Source organism: Trachurus trachurus (assembly GCF_905171665.1).
Source record: "Trachurus trachurus genome assembly, chromosome: 12".
Classification (NCBI taxonomy): Eukaryota; Metazoa; Chordata; class Actinopteri; order Carangiformes; family Carangidae; genus Trachurus; species Trachurus trachurus.
Window position 1 is genome coordinate 25,061,918 of NC_139908.1, and position 16,788 is coordinate 25,078,705.

Here is a 16,788-nt window from a genome sequence, read left to right on the forward strand (position 1 = left end):
TCTTAAAGAACATATTCTGATAATACCAGTGAATGGCGAACATGTATGAATGGAAACCTTCAGCCGGAGGTTAGAAGCAGTGAATAATCCATGTATAATTCCAGGAAAGATGGTGACATTTAAAAACAAAAGGAAAAAATGTTACAACCACCCCCACCCCTGTCAGTCACTGTAGACTACCTGTACCAGCATGGTGGTTTGAAATAAACCTTGATGAAATGACTCATATTGTACCTAAGAACTTGCTATTTCATCTCATACAAGTTACCTGATCCAAACTTCAACTTCATCGATACTCATCCAAATTTAGACTTGGTGCAAAATATTGATTTCTGACTTATAAAAATGTTTTTTGGCTGTAAAACCAACACACTTCTCCATACAGCCATGCAAATTCACATGCAATGTCAGGGAGTGAGTGGGTATATACATGATATTGATCACATAACTCTAATGTTATCCTGTCTTATCCAAGTGATGCTGTTACAACCACCCCCGGTCTCCCCTATTATACTGTAGCATAGAAGACTCTGGTGTGTCTCCTATGTTTATACGTAATGTAATCCATGTAAAGTTGTGCCTGCTATTTTATAAGTATGTATAGCCTCAAAGTAGCTTACACAACAGGAAAAATGTATGGTACGGTACTACACAAATTGCATCCAGAGGCAAATACGTGTATTGATTGAACCTAAATAAAAATAAATAAATGTTGCCCAATCACCATGATGGCGATGATCTTGTTGTTTGCTTTGCTACAATGACAATTAAAGCATTCTATTCTATTCTATTCTATTCTATTCTATTCAATGACTTGTGATAAATAAACAAGTATTGAAGTGTGTAGCTGGATAAAGAAGACAGATGGAAGTGACTATGGGACATCTCCTCCGTCCTCCTCCCTCTGCTGCTGGTAAAACTGCTGGGCGGTGGGGGGGTTATTTAAACCCATGATGTCTGTAAATCACATGATTTTTTCCTACTTCTTGGCGTTTCAGTTGGTCTTTAATTCATTTCACAATGATGATGACAAATATATATCAGCATGAGTATCAGGTTCTCTGGCTGATATCCAGGCAGCAGAGGCGTTATCCCAACCCCAGATCTTTACTTAACACGAACAGGGGTGGGTCTCTCTGACAAAGACAGGGCCGCGTCCCAGGATTCACCCAAAAGCCTCTGACTGAGGCGTTTTAGGTCAAATTTGACCTTTGCCTCTTGTTTTCCAGCCTGATCAACAACATGTTGTCAGCAGCAGCCATCCCTCCATGCACCACACATGTGAAACCAGTGATGCTGAGTGTGCAGCTTGTTGACAACAAGCACAGGGAGGGGTGGGGTCTTTTCAAGTCCTGTATCTGAGGTGTGATCCAGGGTCAAGCCCCCTTACCCCTCCATGTTAAACACCGCAACGCTTGATCTTTAATCCAGATTTCCATCACAACAAACTCCACTTTTACATCACAGGGATGGTAAGTTTCCTGTTCCCTGAGGTCTGACTGCAGACCTGTCTCACTGACTGACCAGATGACTTGGTGATTGTTTTACAGTCCAGTGATGATTATCAAAATACTCCAATATCTGCTTCATCTGAAACTTCAGGTTCAGTCTCTGAGATAGGCTACACCTCACAGTGACGGGAGGAGGAAACCCTCTGTTCACTGATGCGGGACTCTGTTATCTTAACTGTTTAGCAATACTGCATACTCATCATTCATCACACGGAGCCTCGTGCTGCTGTAGCCTACCGTCAGATTAAAAGCCGGGTACTTGCCTCTGTGTGGCTCGCGGGCGCAGAGCAGGTCGGTGCACGGCGCCTCCCGGTCTCGGTCTGTCCGCGACTCCGTGTGTGTATGTGTGCGTCAGTGTGTCACATGTCAGAGCCCGGCTCTCCCTGTGGTCCCACCCAATCACTGGACGGTAGCAACCCCCCCACCCCCCCACCCCATCCCTCTCGGGCACAGCGCTGTCTCTGTCCGCTCCAGCTGCAGCGGTCACAGTGATGCAACGCACTAGGCTACGTCACCGAGGAAATTCTACAATTACTGTAATACTATGAATAGTCTACTTTATAATGATGCAATGAAAGTAACTTACTGACTCATGTTGTCATAATGATTGATTGATGATGACTCAACTGTGTGGGCTGCACTCCTGCTTACCTGCTTCTGTAACATATAGCCCAAGGGTCTGATGGATAAGGGGGCACACATAGAATAGAATAGAATAGAATAGAATAGAATAGAATAGAATAGAATGTGGAAATCTAAAATGTGTAGTCCCACACTTCGAAAAGTACCATACATAAATAGATATAAACACCACTCATCCATCACAACACACTGAGGACATCTCAAAACATCCATCATGCTAAACATCCATGTAGACCAAATACAATACAATCAAAAAAGCAACAAACAATAAACAAGTCCATACCTCACATATCAGACTATTAAAGGGATAGTTCAACATTTTGGCAAATTGGCCCATTGCTATAATCCCTGTAGTTTTAGCAGTAGGTTCGTTACCTTTAATTGTCGGTGCAAGCTATTTTTAGAACGGCGGAGCAGAGCCGCGAGCTGCTCAGAGCTACGCTATGGAGGCTAATGGGATTTTATTGGTTTCCCTCATCAAATACACAATCCAAAAACTTAAAACGCTCTGGTGGACAAGTTGTGACCTGCACATTCACCACGCTGTGAGATAATAACGGAACGTTACGAGACAGAGTTGTTTTCGAGGCAAATGCAGAGACTGCTTGCTGAAAAACTGCCCTCGACAGGAACACATCAGCTGTTTTGCATGAATTTACCTTGAAAACAACTCTGTCTAGTATCTCATTATCTATGTCTTTATTGTTTATTGAAAATGGGTTTGCAGCCACACTGTACACAGGTGGACAACAACAGATAACATGTCACAGTGCAGGGCAGATTAAAAGAACCTTATAAAAACTGTGTTTTTAAACCATTGGACAATAAAGTCTTCTTATCTCATCTTATATTAACATGTGATAGTGTAGATGTTGGTGATGGTTAGGTGAAGGTTTGCCACCATGTGACACCTGGTACTCATGGGACATGCTGAGCTCCTGCTCATCTTGTTATCTCATTCATAAGAATTTCATTCAGAAGATGTTTACATAAAGTATATTTTAAGATTTTTTTAATAAAATGATCTTCAAAGACACAATTGAGAACAGTCTTTTGTAAAGCTGTGAGAAGCCAGTGACGGGAACCTTTATGTTGTTGCCCTCGGACCACGTTGTCTATGACTATCTGAGTCTGAAATGAAATAAATAGTAAAGTACAGTGAGGAATCGTTTGGCCTCTGTGTTGTTAGGGTCTTATTTGCACTATTCGGGTCTCATGGGACTTCTCCAGCTTCCAGCTTTTCTTTACAGTTCATCAAAACTAAAGTAAATGCTACCTTGAGTAAACAAGACGTGACAGCCAACTCAATGTGAGGCCTGTAAAACCAGCCCCCTTTGTGTTGATTCAGTTCTGCCCAACACAAACAAACACAGCTAAGTGTGTGAGTGAAAACGTTCATATGACAACCTCAACATCCTGTCTTTCCGGCACAAACCTCTCTGGAGGAAAGTGTGGCTGCAGCTGGTGTAACAATGGAGTAGGATTCCTCTGACCACAGACTTTCACCACATTGTTGTCTTGAACCAATCAGATGCTCATCATGTTAATGTTCTCAGACGTTGGACCTCCGGTTACCTCTCCTGCTGTGGTTTCACCTCTTGTTCTTCAGAAAGATTAAGACAAAAACTCCTGAACCAGTTTACACCAGGCATTGGATGGGTCATGGACCGGTGAAAACCCCATGACATACAGTATAACCCTTTAACTCTACAATGACCTCTGGCTCTTGATGCAAAAATTCTAACATATTGATGGAGGTTGAGCTCCAACCCTAACCCTATGAGCTTGTGAGATTTGGTGCTGATCCAAATATCACCTGGCAGTGGCGTCGTTAAGTCCATTTTAGGGGGTCTGAAGCCTGTTGCAGATTAGACAGTAGACAGTAACACCAGTCTTCATTCTGACACTTCTGTCGTAATCTCAGGTTTTAGCTTTCTTTTGAGACCAAGACTATTTACACATCCCCAAGATATAATTTCTTTTGCTCACATCCTGTGTGTCCCCTGAGGGCTAAGCCCCCCTGTCCTTCAAACCTAGAAACGCCCCTGGATATAGGTCTAGAAGTTATTTTTGTTGTTGTCTTTACCATAGAGAGACAAGAATGTGGGGAGAGACTGGAATGACATGCAGGACAGATCAACAGAGTCAGGATTTGATCTGATGATCACTGCATTGGTCATTGCCAACATGGGGCATGCTCTTAACTACTCGTCCGCTGAGCACCCCAGGTCAAGTACAGTCTTGTCCCAGTGCACCACAAGCTCTCCACAACCAACCACGACACTAAAACCTCTGCAGGTCCACGTCCAGCTGGTGGATTAGTTTGATTAGTAGCATGAGGGCTGAAGTGGTGACAGAGGAGCCCCTCGCCTGACACCGGCCTGTTGAAGAGACCATCCTGTTCCACACTACACATGAAGGTGTGTGGAGAGGAGAACAAACAGAGAGACAACAAGCAGGGGTTTGTCTTCATCCTGTCCTGCTGTTTGGACTAGAGAACAGATAAGGTTAAAGGATGAGGACATGACCTTTACCAGCAGGAGGATGAGGTGTACTGACCGGTCTGATCATCCCTCACTAACTTGAAGCACGCAACAGCTGCCCCTGAAGAGTGAAACATCTGTCTCAACTCCTCCAGAAGCCTTTAAATCGCACCTATGGGACAACTATGTTGGACAACTCGTCCCCTGGTATAGTTACTATTACCATCATTTGTAATATTACACTGACTACAGCTGTCAGACCAAATAAAACATCTGGATTTAATCAACAAAGTCATGTTTTTCCACTTGAACGTTTTATTGACGAGAAGGGGGGAAAAAAGCACGAGCTCCAACAATTTACATCATCTACACACACGACTCCTGTACAGTATGTCACAGTATTTAAACTTTGTGCTGCTTTAGTCTCTCCCACCACATTAATCCTGTCAATCACCTGACACTGTCACCTTCCCAGAGGGGTTGTGTTAAATCCAAACACATATACGTACACAAATTCACAAGATCGGATGTTCAGAGCGCAGATGTGACCCCAGTGATGCATTATGGGTTGTTTAAAGCCTTGTCAGGTTAATGGGGTTTCCCAGGTCCGTTTAGCTGTGTCCCAACTCAGGTGCGTTGAGTGATTCCATGAAGCTCAAACTCAAATTTTCACTTCTACGTAAAAACACAGCTCCTGTTGGTTAGCACCGTCGACATCAGATAATTGTTTTCTCAACAACTCAGGGTTTTTCCAATCTTGGGTTTAACAGTTGAACCACTGCTGAACTTTGCTGCCATGATCTCATAACTATTATATAATGAATCATGGGATATCTTTTTGTCCTTCCTATTCCTGGATTATAAAGGATCCAATGGATCCTCAGCATCCTGTGTGGCCATGAGGGGGAAAAAATTACAAATTTTTGACTCCAAACTGAAAGTTGGGATGTAGCTGTGGTGTTTTTGGGGGTGTTTTTTTTCAAAGGTTAAGCAGCTATTTTAGTGTCCTGTGTTTCGGGGAAAAAATATCCTGATGAGTCAAAATGAGTGGAACACATCAGCATCAGCCCACGTCTTTACTGCAAATTTGAACCGCAGGGCTGAATCATGTGTCAAAGGGCCAAAGAGGACTGGACAGTGTGGGAGCTCACATGTTAAGTGATTCATAAACACACCAAGAGGAGATTTACATTCTGTGATCAGGTTTGGTCCTGGGCGGCGTCTCCAGCAGCTGCTCTGTCCCTCCTGGAGAAACTGTGATTATTTAATGGTTAACATCATTATTGTGTTTTTATTGTTTCAAATGAGATATCTGCACGTTTCCTCCCCAACTCCACATCTGGTCGGCAGAATTCACCTGTGTGTCCCGCTCTGTGTGTGAAAACACAACACACAGAGCAGCATCAGTATATAAGAGTTTGACTCCAAGTTAAATGGTTAGATGATATAGTATAAACATCGGTCTGTTGTTGATCTAGTGTCTGTGACTGAGACGGGGAGAATTAAAGGACCTCCTTCTACATGCTCCGTCCTGGATCTGCAGGTCCAACAGGTGTTTCTGCTGTTTACTTGCTGTTATTTACAGTAACTAGAGTGTAGTTCATGAGCTCTGCAGTGGCGCCCCGCGTAGGTGTGTGATGAGTCCTGCTGAGGGGAAATGCCTTATTAAAAACTAATCATCATAAACCATCTCATCAAAAACAAACGGACTGGACTGAAACGATTAAAACCCTCTGACGATGTTCCATGTTAAAACTCAAGACATCTGGAGGGAGAGAGGAGCTGATGGAGATGCCTTCATGTCCAGCTGCCGGCCGGTACAGAGGGAGAATCTGAAGATATTAGATCGGCCAAAATAATTTGTCTCCACCTGAGCCTGCCCCGGTCCATTTACTGCATTTATCTGTTCAGATGAGATCCTAATGAGTTACATAGAGGACGACCATCCAACAATTCACAACACTTTGTTGTAACATTATAATGGAGTGGTTTAAAGTCACATTGTTATTACAAATAACATTTCTGGCTATCCCATAATTGTTAAAGGATAGTTGCCGTTACAATCTGGACCTTATTTCTAGCATAAAATACGATCATTTACTCACCCAGATAACTTTGGTGGGTAACACTTTACAATAAGGGTCCCTTAATTAACGTTAGTTAGTACATTATTAAGCATTAATATATAAACTATGTGTTAATTAATGCTGAGTAATGCATACATAATGATAACTAATTATTTAATAATTTATTAACTAACTTTGAGTAGTAAACATTAATTAACTGCTTACTAATAGGCTACATTAATTAATGTGTTAACTAATCCTAAGTAATACATGAAAATGATTGTTAATATATCTGTAAACAGTTAATTCATGCTTAATAATGTACTAACTAATGTTAATTAAGGGACCCTTACAAGTCGTTCCAACAAAATTAGATCCAGCCAAGAGTATCCATATAATGCGAGTCTACAGGGCAGCGGAGTGCAGCCTCTAAATAACACATTATCTGCCGCCAAACTCATTCATTTCACCAATATTTTGTTATGATAGGCTAGTGCTATTCCCCTCTGAGTCCGGGGTTAGCTGTTCTGTAGGTTGACCTACTAACCTCTGACCTGGATGATGTCATCTCCGAGCGCTGCCCGGCTCATTCTGATAATAATCATTCCACTTCGGCATTCGGGTCCATTTTTAGCGCAACTAGCCGGAGCTTTAGTTTTAGAGGAAGCCTGTGGACGCTAAACTTTGTCAAGCTGCTCATTTTGTTTTGACAATTCGGAAATACGCAGAAACAAACCATAGTGTTAGCAGTAGCAACAAGCCGCGCCACACGGCGCTCAGAGATGACAGACCCCGGATGTTGATAACAGCTAACCCCGGACTCAGAGGGGAATAGCACTAGCCTATCATAACAACATATTGGTGAAATGAACGAGTTTCGAGGCAGATAATGTGTTATTTAGAGGCTGCACTGCCCTGTAGACTCGCATTATACGGACATACGCGGCTCTCGGCTGGATCTAATTTCGTTGGAACGACTTGTAATGACACCAAAGTTATTTGGGTGAGTAAATGATCGTATTTTATGCTAGAAATAAGGTCCAGGTTGTAAAAAACAGCAATTCCCCTTTAACGTCTGAGTCCCCATGCCAATTTTTTATATGACCTAAACACTGCCCCAGGCAGGGGGATCCTGGCCCGACTGGGCCTCACCTACATCAGGTGCAATGACATGATGCAGCTGACAGACGATGGAGATGAGGCTGCACAGTCATCGGCCACTATCAGAGCTGCATTCAGTGTCCTGCAACTTGTAGACTCTTTTATCTTTTGTGTATGAATGGACTCAGTTGTTCAGTCTGTTGAAATAAAACCAAACATTATTCATCTAGAACAAAGTTATTTTTTCCCCGTGGGCTACCAGCCGATCAATCAGCTATTTCCTGCTCCAAATCGTTATTCTATCGGCCTTTAAAAATCCACTATCAGTCGACCTCTAGTTCAGACTGTCTATTATATATGAAACTGATATGAAAGTCATCATATTTTTTATTAGACACTATGTGTGAATTCCTCTATGTGACAATTTTCAAGATGTGTTTTGGTCTGAAGAACCAGATAATCCCAGTTAGTGCAGTTTGGTCCACGCTGTGTGTTCTTGATGCTGCCACTTGGGGGCGCCAACGACAAAGGTTTAAGATACAGACATTGATTTCTACTGATGGACTGTAACTGAACTGAAAATAAAACCAAGAGTGGTGTAAACATCTGTTTTACTTCGTAAGTATGAACGTTGTTGTTCAGGGGCCGTCATCAGAGAACAGAGGGGGGGGGTTTGTCTGTGGGGCCCCAGAGACGGTCCAGCATCAGAGTTCATTGAATCTACAGCAGTCACTCCAACATCCTGACGTCAGTCCGCTTTCTTTGGCTGACGGCTTTTCCACATGATGACAGCGGTGAAGGCTCCTATGGAGAGGATGAGTGAGGATGAGATCAACGGCCCTGTTCCATGTAGATACCGTGGGGTCCAACATACAAGTTGAACATGTGAGTAAGTGTGTGTGTGTGTGTGTGTGTGTGTGTGTGTGTGTGTGTGTGTGTGTGTGTGTGTGTGTGTGTGTGTGTGTGTGTGTGTGTGTGTGTGTGTGTGTGTGTGTGTGTGTGTGTGGGCAGAGTTGGGCCACTCACCAATACACAGCAGCAGTATTACTGCAGCGATGCCGGGCAGGATGACTGAATATTCCCGAGGTAGAAAATACTTGTGTAGCACATGATCGCTGTCGACAAAGGGCTGGAAAAGGACAAAATATCACATCATGTATTCAATATCCAAACATTTTATTACACTTAATAGTTTTAAAAGACTAAATTCCAACAGAAGAGGTTGTGAGCAGAAGCATAAATGTGGTGTCGTCCATATTATTATATACTTTAGTTAATTACGGTGATTTTCAGATTTATTTAAAGGAACAGTGGAGCTCATAAGAACACTTTAATGTTCTGAATCTCACTTTATTCATACGACTGTCAACAAACTCTTTGAGCTGAACTTCCTGTTTCAGCCTGATGAACGTCACCTCTTCATAACAGTATATCGGCCATGAGGTGAGACATTGTGTTGTGATCAAGACCACCTAACCCAAGACTAAGTCAAGACCAAGACTTTGAGGGGGTCGAGGCCGAGTCAAGACCCAGACCAAACCAATGCAAGACCATTTTCAAGACCATTACTACATTCAGAGCCAGTACTCATACAGTAATAGCATAACATGAGGCTTTATATTTACATTATTCCTCCTTTTATATAAAATCTATACCATATTTAACTGAAACAAAGTTTGGATTGAACAGAATAACACAATAAACAGAACCTGTTGAAGTCTGCTCCCACTGCTGACTCTGGTGCAACCATGTTTTTCAGATGGTTACACAAGTTTTGGTTTTGTTAAATATCTTAAAGTTGTCGAATTACATCACATAAACCAAAGTGAGAGAGACATTTTCGGTGGGGGAAAAAAGATGTCACTGCAGCAGTGGTCTTGACCGGTCTTGAGAAAAAATATTGAGTCCAGCTTGACTGAGACCCAGACCTTGAAAATGTGGTCAAATCAAATATATTTAGCAGTGTAAACAGTGATATAATAACAATAAGAGAACATATCATTATGTCAACAGAGCTCTGCTGCAGTGGTTTAATGTTATACTAGGACAAGAGTTGATGCAAGTGTTACGCTGCTGCCACCTGCTGCTGTTAGATAAACTGTCCCAGCAGAGAGGGTTTAGACTAGAGGACACACTTTAGAGTCAGTCCACAGGAGCTTTACAGACTGTCAGCTGAGGTGCGGCTCAGTGAGTAACAACCAGAACCTACCAGAACAATGACCCAGACTGAGTAGTATGTAAACAGCAGGAGGCTGAAGACGACAAGACTCATGCCAGCTGCTTGATCCACGCCTGTAGCCTGGAGACAAAGAAACATGACATATATAAGTGTTATATACACACTGTAGCATGGTTTCAATGATTTCAATGGTTGATTTTTCACAAGAAGAATGAAATAAGGGTACTGTATGATCACAAAGATGGATAACATGCAGCGTAGGGAGAGGCAATAAAATCAGAGAGCTTCTTTAAAGCCTCCACTCATGGCAACTTTTAGAATATCATAGAATTTAAAGAAATGCACAAACGACAAAGAAAAACATATTCATATAAACACTTAAAAATGTTAAAGTAATAATGAAGACCATACATATAGTACCTATGACAATTACTGTAAAGAAGATGGAAAATATGAATATATCACTTTTCATTATTTCTCACAGTGTCGTTTGTTTTTTAACTTATGGTGATTCAGATTGAAGTTAGAAATAACTGGAAACCAATACTGCAAAAGTTAGAGGTGAGCAATTTCATATTTATTACAGCACATTTTCACATCTCAATTAAAGGGTTAGTTCTGGTTTGTGTGAGGTAGTCACACTGTAGATTCTGATCAGTCCCAGTCAGGCTGTGTGTTGCTGTGCAGCTGTCCATGGGAATTAATGTCCACTGGAACAAGCTAAACTCTATTTAAGTGTTTGCTTCATGAAGAATATTTTCATCAGTTTATCTTTCCTATCAAAGCTTGATCAAGCACTTTTCTTGGACACTACATTTTTCCCCATCAGCTTAACTACAGGATATATGTGCAAACATGCCGTGCACTGTATCACACTGACGTTTCCGTATTCATCAGGTCGCACAACACCATACTCTTTAATATGGATTAGCAGAGCTCTCTGGTGAATCCAGCATAGACAATGAATAAGAATAAGAATAAGGTTTCAAACTATTTACTTTAAAGCAGGCATTTACTGTTCACTGCACGTCCTGCTAAAAAACATTCATTCAGAAGTGGTTGTATTGTATTAAACTAAACTTGTAAGTTACTGTGACACACTTTTTTTTATTTTTTATTTTTTAATAGGCTCCATGAAGCCAAACTGACAAAGAAAAAAAAATTGGATCATACAAAGAACATAAAGTACAAAACTGTTCCCGGTTGAGATATTACTTTGGGGAAATGAAGTTACATTTTCGATCACTTAAACAAGATTAGTCCATTTTACAGCACATTCAAAATGCAGATGTTGAGCAGAGCACAGAAGATACCTTGGACAGACTGTAGCATGCTGCAATTTGCAACTTCATGAACAGCCGGCCACTTCGGATGTGTAGTTAAACAGTCTGAAAGGAATTCACTTGAAGAAGAAAACCAAACAAGCCCCATCGGATATTTCAATATAAAAAAAAACAACTCAAAAACTAAGGAATTAAATGAGGAAACACTTTAACGTGCTGGACAAAAAGTCTACAGCGGTGGTGATGGCTGTTCAACGAAAAGCCACGTGGGGAGTCATTGAGCCCCCAAATTAAAGATCTTTCGGAGCAGTAAAGATGCCCAATTGAGCAATGCAAAGAGTCCTGAACTGTGATTTGTAACATGGTATGTTAAGGAATGACCCTAACTCATGGCTACATTTTTTTTAAAGATGCTCGAGCTAGCTACTACAACAGAACTACAAAACTAAGTCAGCAATAACACGTGGACATTTTTCTTGAGGAGCGCCATCTTTGAAATACAGCCAGCCAAGTGATGATCTTGAATCAGGGAGATGTTTAGTCGTCGTATCCACCCTGTCCCCTATTATCTCTGTAGCCGCCGCCGCCGCCGCCTGAGGAGTATCCTCCGCTCCTGTAGCCGCCGCCGCCGCCGCCGCCATAGCTCCTCTCTCCACCGCCGTAGCTCCTGTCGCCGTAGCTCCGGTCTCCGTAGCCCCGGTCTCCGTTGTATCCGCCGCCCCGAGAACCACCGAATCTGCCGCCGCCGCCGCGTGATCCTGATCCGAAACCTCCTCCTCTGCCGCCGCCGCGCCCGCCGCCCCTTCCTGCTTCATCCACACGAATAGCCCTGCCGTCGAGGGTCTTGCCGTTCATGGCGTCCATTGCATCCTTTGCGTCTTCTGCGTTGTCGTATTTCACAAAGCCGAAACCGCGAGATCTCCCCGTCTCTTTGTCTCGGATCACATCCACTTTTTCGATGGTTCCGTATTCGCCGAAGGCCGCGGTCAGAGAGTCCTCGTTGGTGTCGAAGCTCAGTCCTCCGATGAACAATTTACCCTCGTCCGACATCTTGTCACTCGTAAGTTAGGTCTGAGACGGTCTGAGAGAGCTGATGAGCTGAGCTGCTGAGCTGCTGCCGGTCGAATCAGTTACTGTGCGTTCACACCGGTTCGCACCAAAAGCCTCCAAAGCGTCAAAACCGCCGGAAGTCAACTTCACACGAGAAGCTACACGAGGCTAACAAGTGTTCCCGAGGATTAGCTACAGTAGCCGTGTGTTAGCTTCATTATCGGGACAAAGAGTCTCAACCTTTAACCAAGTTGCTCACGTCTGGTTTAACTACAACTATAAAGGCTTTTATTCTTATTTCATTTGCTTAATGTTTATCCGTTTATCTTTCTTACCATTTCTGACGTGTACTGTTGTTGACTGACACTTCCGGCTTCTTCTTCTTCTTCGTTGTATAAAATGTAGCTCACCAGCTCCGTCATGGGGCTCTGCTGCCCCCACAGCTCATCTCCAGCAGTGCACCCAGCCTTTTAGGAGGAGAACTTGTGAATATTACATTAAAAATATATAGGCTATATATATTTCATCCGTATAAAGTAATTATGTTTTCTATTTAACCCTCTATGGTACCATGTTGCCCTCAGGCAACACACCACTTTTTGGCCTGTCACATCTCCACAATTCATCCCATTTAATGCTGTAATACCTAAGAGAGGAGACCTTAGAGAACCAATAACAATGCTTTAATTTATCACATGACTTTCAGGAAGCCATACTGAAACCCTTTTTTGCAGACTTTTTCCAAGGAAACAGGTTTGCCATTTTGCTCCACTAAAACGGTCTGAAAACATAACTTCCTGGCCCTTTTTCATCTGGAAAAAAAAAATTACACTAATAGATTAGAAAAGTTTAATTTTTAATAGTTCCATGCAATTTATTTACTTATTAAATAATGGAAACTTGTTAAAATGCACCTGTTGCCCGAAAGCAACAACGTACCATTATAGAAAATTGCAATGTTGCCTTGAGGCAACAGTGGACCATTATGGAATCAAAATTGCATTATGAGACAATGGTAGTGTGTGTTTAGGTGTAAATATAATGTTCAAAAACATATAATTCATCATAATTTTGTTTTTTATCCTTAATAAATTAGATTTTGGATGCAGTAAAGTAAACATCAGGCTATTATGATGATGATGAGGAAGATCAGAATGAGAATTCGGATGAGGATGAGGCCAGTGAAGGTGAAAGTCTACAGAGACTGGTGTTTCTAATACAGTATATGATGAACCGTAATGGTACAAAGTTGCCTACAGGCAACAAATCCCCAAAACTTCCAAAAATAAATAATTAAAAAAAATTTCTTTAGATTATGTTTATTTAGTCTATTTTGAGACATAAAAACACAACATTTTTTCCCCCACTGGCATCATAATGCGTACCATAGAGGGTTAAAAGCGACACAGTAAATGAATGAAATGATTAAGTGATAGCCCATCAAATGAATGTTTGTTCAGTGATCATCATAGTGTCTGGATTTAAAAACTTCACTTTTTAAAATGTATTTTCCATACTGCAGTGATAGAACAGTAAACCTATCTATTGTTATCAGTGTTTATACGATTCAGTTTATGTTAATGTGTGGTGCATCAGCTGCTATGTGTGTAGATCAATACATGCATGTACAATAGAATGATTCCAGGCTTTATATACCACTTTATTTGGTTCGTTTATGCTAATCAAACTTTATTGCTCCTCAACACTGGTGTTGTTCACATACAGATATTAATAGAACAGATCATTTGTTGATGTGACTCTTACAGTTACAATACATTAAGAAAAATAATCAGATTTTCCAAGAGTTACCTTTAAAAAGAAAACAAATGTAGGACTAACTTAGACAGAACAATATGTAACATATAGTTTATTAAACACATTAATGCTGTGTTTTATATGAATATTCTTTTTTATTATTCTCATAATTTCACAGGTATTGGTCCCTTTTAATTTGAATTTAATAAATTACAAAAGTCAGAATGGGTTTCATTCTCTCTCAGTACCACAACCACTTATGCAGCTTATTCCCAATGTAATAATGCAACTCACAACAACTCACTTTCATTTACTAAAATAATCAGTAAAGAAAAATCCCACTCACCACATGCATAAAAAGCATTCAGTTGTATAATGACGTAATAATATCACAGGCTAGACACAGTCAAGTGCAAAAGAAAAGAATAAGTAAAGAACAAATCACAGTTGCAGACGATTCACCGACATGGTTCCCTTTACTGCAATGACCACACCCTCCACTGTAAATAATAAAACTGTTTATACTTCCCCATCTCACCCTAACACATTAGCTTAAACATATAGCTCTGTATAAATCTGCAGACCAGCCTGCTGGTCTGGAAGGAAAATAGACTGGAGGGATAAATGTGCAACAAGTGGAAGTCTTTATGTTGCACATGAACAAAGGCAGAGCCCATGAAGACAAAAATACAGAGAACTACAGTATCAGGGCTTTTCCTCTAGTGTGGGCAGCAGGAGAAAACTCTGCTGGACTAATTACCCACAGTTTCCTGCACACTGTGAAGGCATCATGTAGCCAGTTTTAACCAGGGATTAAAGAGCCAGAGTGAAGATAAAATAAAAAGAAGCTTTCCATGCATACTTGCACAGCTGAAGCACAGACACACATACTGGCATACAAACACACTAACATACACAAAAACTGCAGATACACAGACACTTTAGTCCGATGGGGGTGAGGAACTATTGTGGACTGTTGGTCCTGGTACAACAGCAGCTTTGTGCTGCTGCAGCTCAGGGACTGACCTCACTACGCTACAGTCAACCACCTACAGTGTCGCTGTCCGCTCTGTGCACAGGGACAGTTCTCAGAGTGGACACAGGCCACTCAGCTGTGATATGAAAAGAAGTTGTTAACAGTTTGTCTTGTTAATCCCCTGTGAGCGACAGTTGACACACTATTGCAGCAACTTTACAAATTAGTGACTGCCTACAACTACAAAGTGCATTTAGTTCCGTTTTAGGTGTAGTCCATTGATCTGAGCCTCTTCGTCTGAGTTGGCTAAATGAAGATGTTTGACTGACTTAAATAAATATATGTATTTTGACTATTTGGTCCAGTAGCAATCAGCTGATTATCAGTCATTGATCCATCTGCCAATCAGATCTTCCAAATAAGTGAATCAACAGTAAGATCTTTCTAAAAATAAAAACAAGTGGTGGTGAATAGCTACAGAGCCAGGGGCAGACTGTACAATACACCTTAAGAGCCTTTTTTTTAATCAGAGTTAAGGTTTTCTCAAAATGCAATCTGATGCACAAAACATCTTTAAAGGGATAGTTCAACATTTTGGCAAATTAGCCCATCGCCATAATCCCTATAGTTTTAGCAGTAGGTTCTTTACCTTTAATTGTCGGTGCAAGCTGTTTTTAGAACGGCGGAGCAGAGCCGCGAGCTGCTCAGAGCTACGAGGCTAATGGGACTTCTTGGTTACCCTCATCAAACTCATCAAATACACAATCCAACAACTCCACAACGCTCTGGTGGACAAGTTGTGACCTACACATTCACCACGTTATGAGATAATAACGGAACGTTGCAAGATGGAGTTGTTTGCGAGGCAAATGCAGACACTGCTTGCTGAAAAACTGCCCCCGATGGGGACGCGCATCAGCGGTTTTGCATGAATTAACAACTCCATCTCGCGTGGTGAATGTGCAGGTCACAACTTGTCCACAAGAGCGTTTTGGAGTTGTTGGATTGTGTATTTGATGAGTTTGATGAGGGAAACCAAGAAATCCCATTAGCCTCCGTAGCGTAGCTCTGAGCATCTCATGGCTCTCTGCCGTTCTAAAAACAGCTTGCACCGACAATTAAAGGTAACAAACCTACTCCTAAAACTATAGGGATTATGGCAATGGGCCAATTTGCCAAAATGTTGAATTATCCCTTTAAGTTAAGGTTTCTTTGAAATCACTTAATATGAACTCATTTAAATCAGTTAATCTGTTGGGCAAGAGTCATCAGTGACCAAAGTAAACACAAAACTAAAGGAACCTTCACTGCAACATGACAACGGTTTGGTGATAGATCAGAAAATGAGCACATCCTAAGAGGAGTGACAGAACCCAATGGACACAGTTAACAGGTATCACATGCTAATACCAGTTTCCATGGAAACAGTGAAACATTAGCACTGAGGCATCTCTTTTATTGCTGTAAATTACTTAACTTCTCTCCTTAGTCCTTACTAAAGGACAAAACTTAAGGTGTTTTGTGCAACTGGCCCCTGGACATCACAAGTGCTAACGGCAGCAAACAGACTGTCCTCAGGTTGAGATTCATAGAGTTAGGACTTTGTAAGTGCAGGGAGTGGATGGTTACATACGGCCAGCCGTATGAACACAGGATGCTGTCTCATAAGAGCGTTTTGTCTCAGAGTGATGAGAAATGTGAAAAAGAGTAGATACAATAAAATAGACAATAAAAATAAAAAT

General features: G+C 41.5%; 2 protein-coding genes across 2 annotated transcripts; both read right to left on the reverse strand.

Annotated features, from left to right (window-relative positions):
* Positions 1-8,172: 8,172 nt before the first annotated feature.
* On the reverse strand, positions 8,173-12,726 carry dpm2 (dolichyl-phosphate mannosyltransferase subunit 2, regulatory). Its single transcript, XM_083984132.1, has 4 exons — positions 12,651-12,726; positions 10,013-10,102; positions 8,830-8,932; positions 8,173-8,607 (listed from the first exon to the last, which is right to left on the reverse strand). Exons 1-4 carry the CDS (start codon positions 12,651-12,653, stop codon positions 8,552-8,554), a joined length of 252 nt encoding a protein of 83 aa, XP_083840258.1. The 5' UTR covers positions 12,654-12,726; the 3' UTR covers positions 8,173-8,551.
* Positions 10,554-12,635, reverse strand: LOC310995174 (cold-inducible RNA-binding protein B-like). Its single transcript, XM_083984129.1, has one exon. It carries the CDS (start codon positions 12,313-12,315, stop codon positions 11,803-11,805), a length of 513 nt encoding a protein of 170 aa, XP_083840255.1. The 5' UTR covers positions 12,316-12,635; the 3' UTR covers positions 10,554-11,802.
* Positions 12,727-16,788: the final 4,062 nt, after the last annotated feature.

Excerpts from the sequence above, each read along its gene's own strand:
- LOC310995174 (XM_083984129.1), bottom strand. The coding sequence starts at position 12,315 with ATGTCGGACGAGGGTAAATTGTTCATCGGAGGACTGAGCTTCGACACC.
- dpm2 (XM_083984132.1), bottom strand. Across the intron at positions 8,933-10,012 it reads CAGTCTGGGTCATTGTTCTG|CCCTTTGTCGACAGCGATCA; the intron begins GTAGGTTCTGGT and ends GTCCTTTTCCAG. Across the intron at positions 8,608-8,829 it reads AATACTGCTGCTGTGTATTG|GAGCCTTCACCGCTGTCATC; the intron begins GTGAGTGGCCCA and ends TCCTCTCCATAG.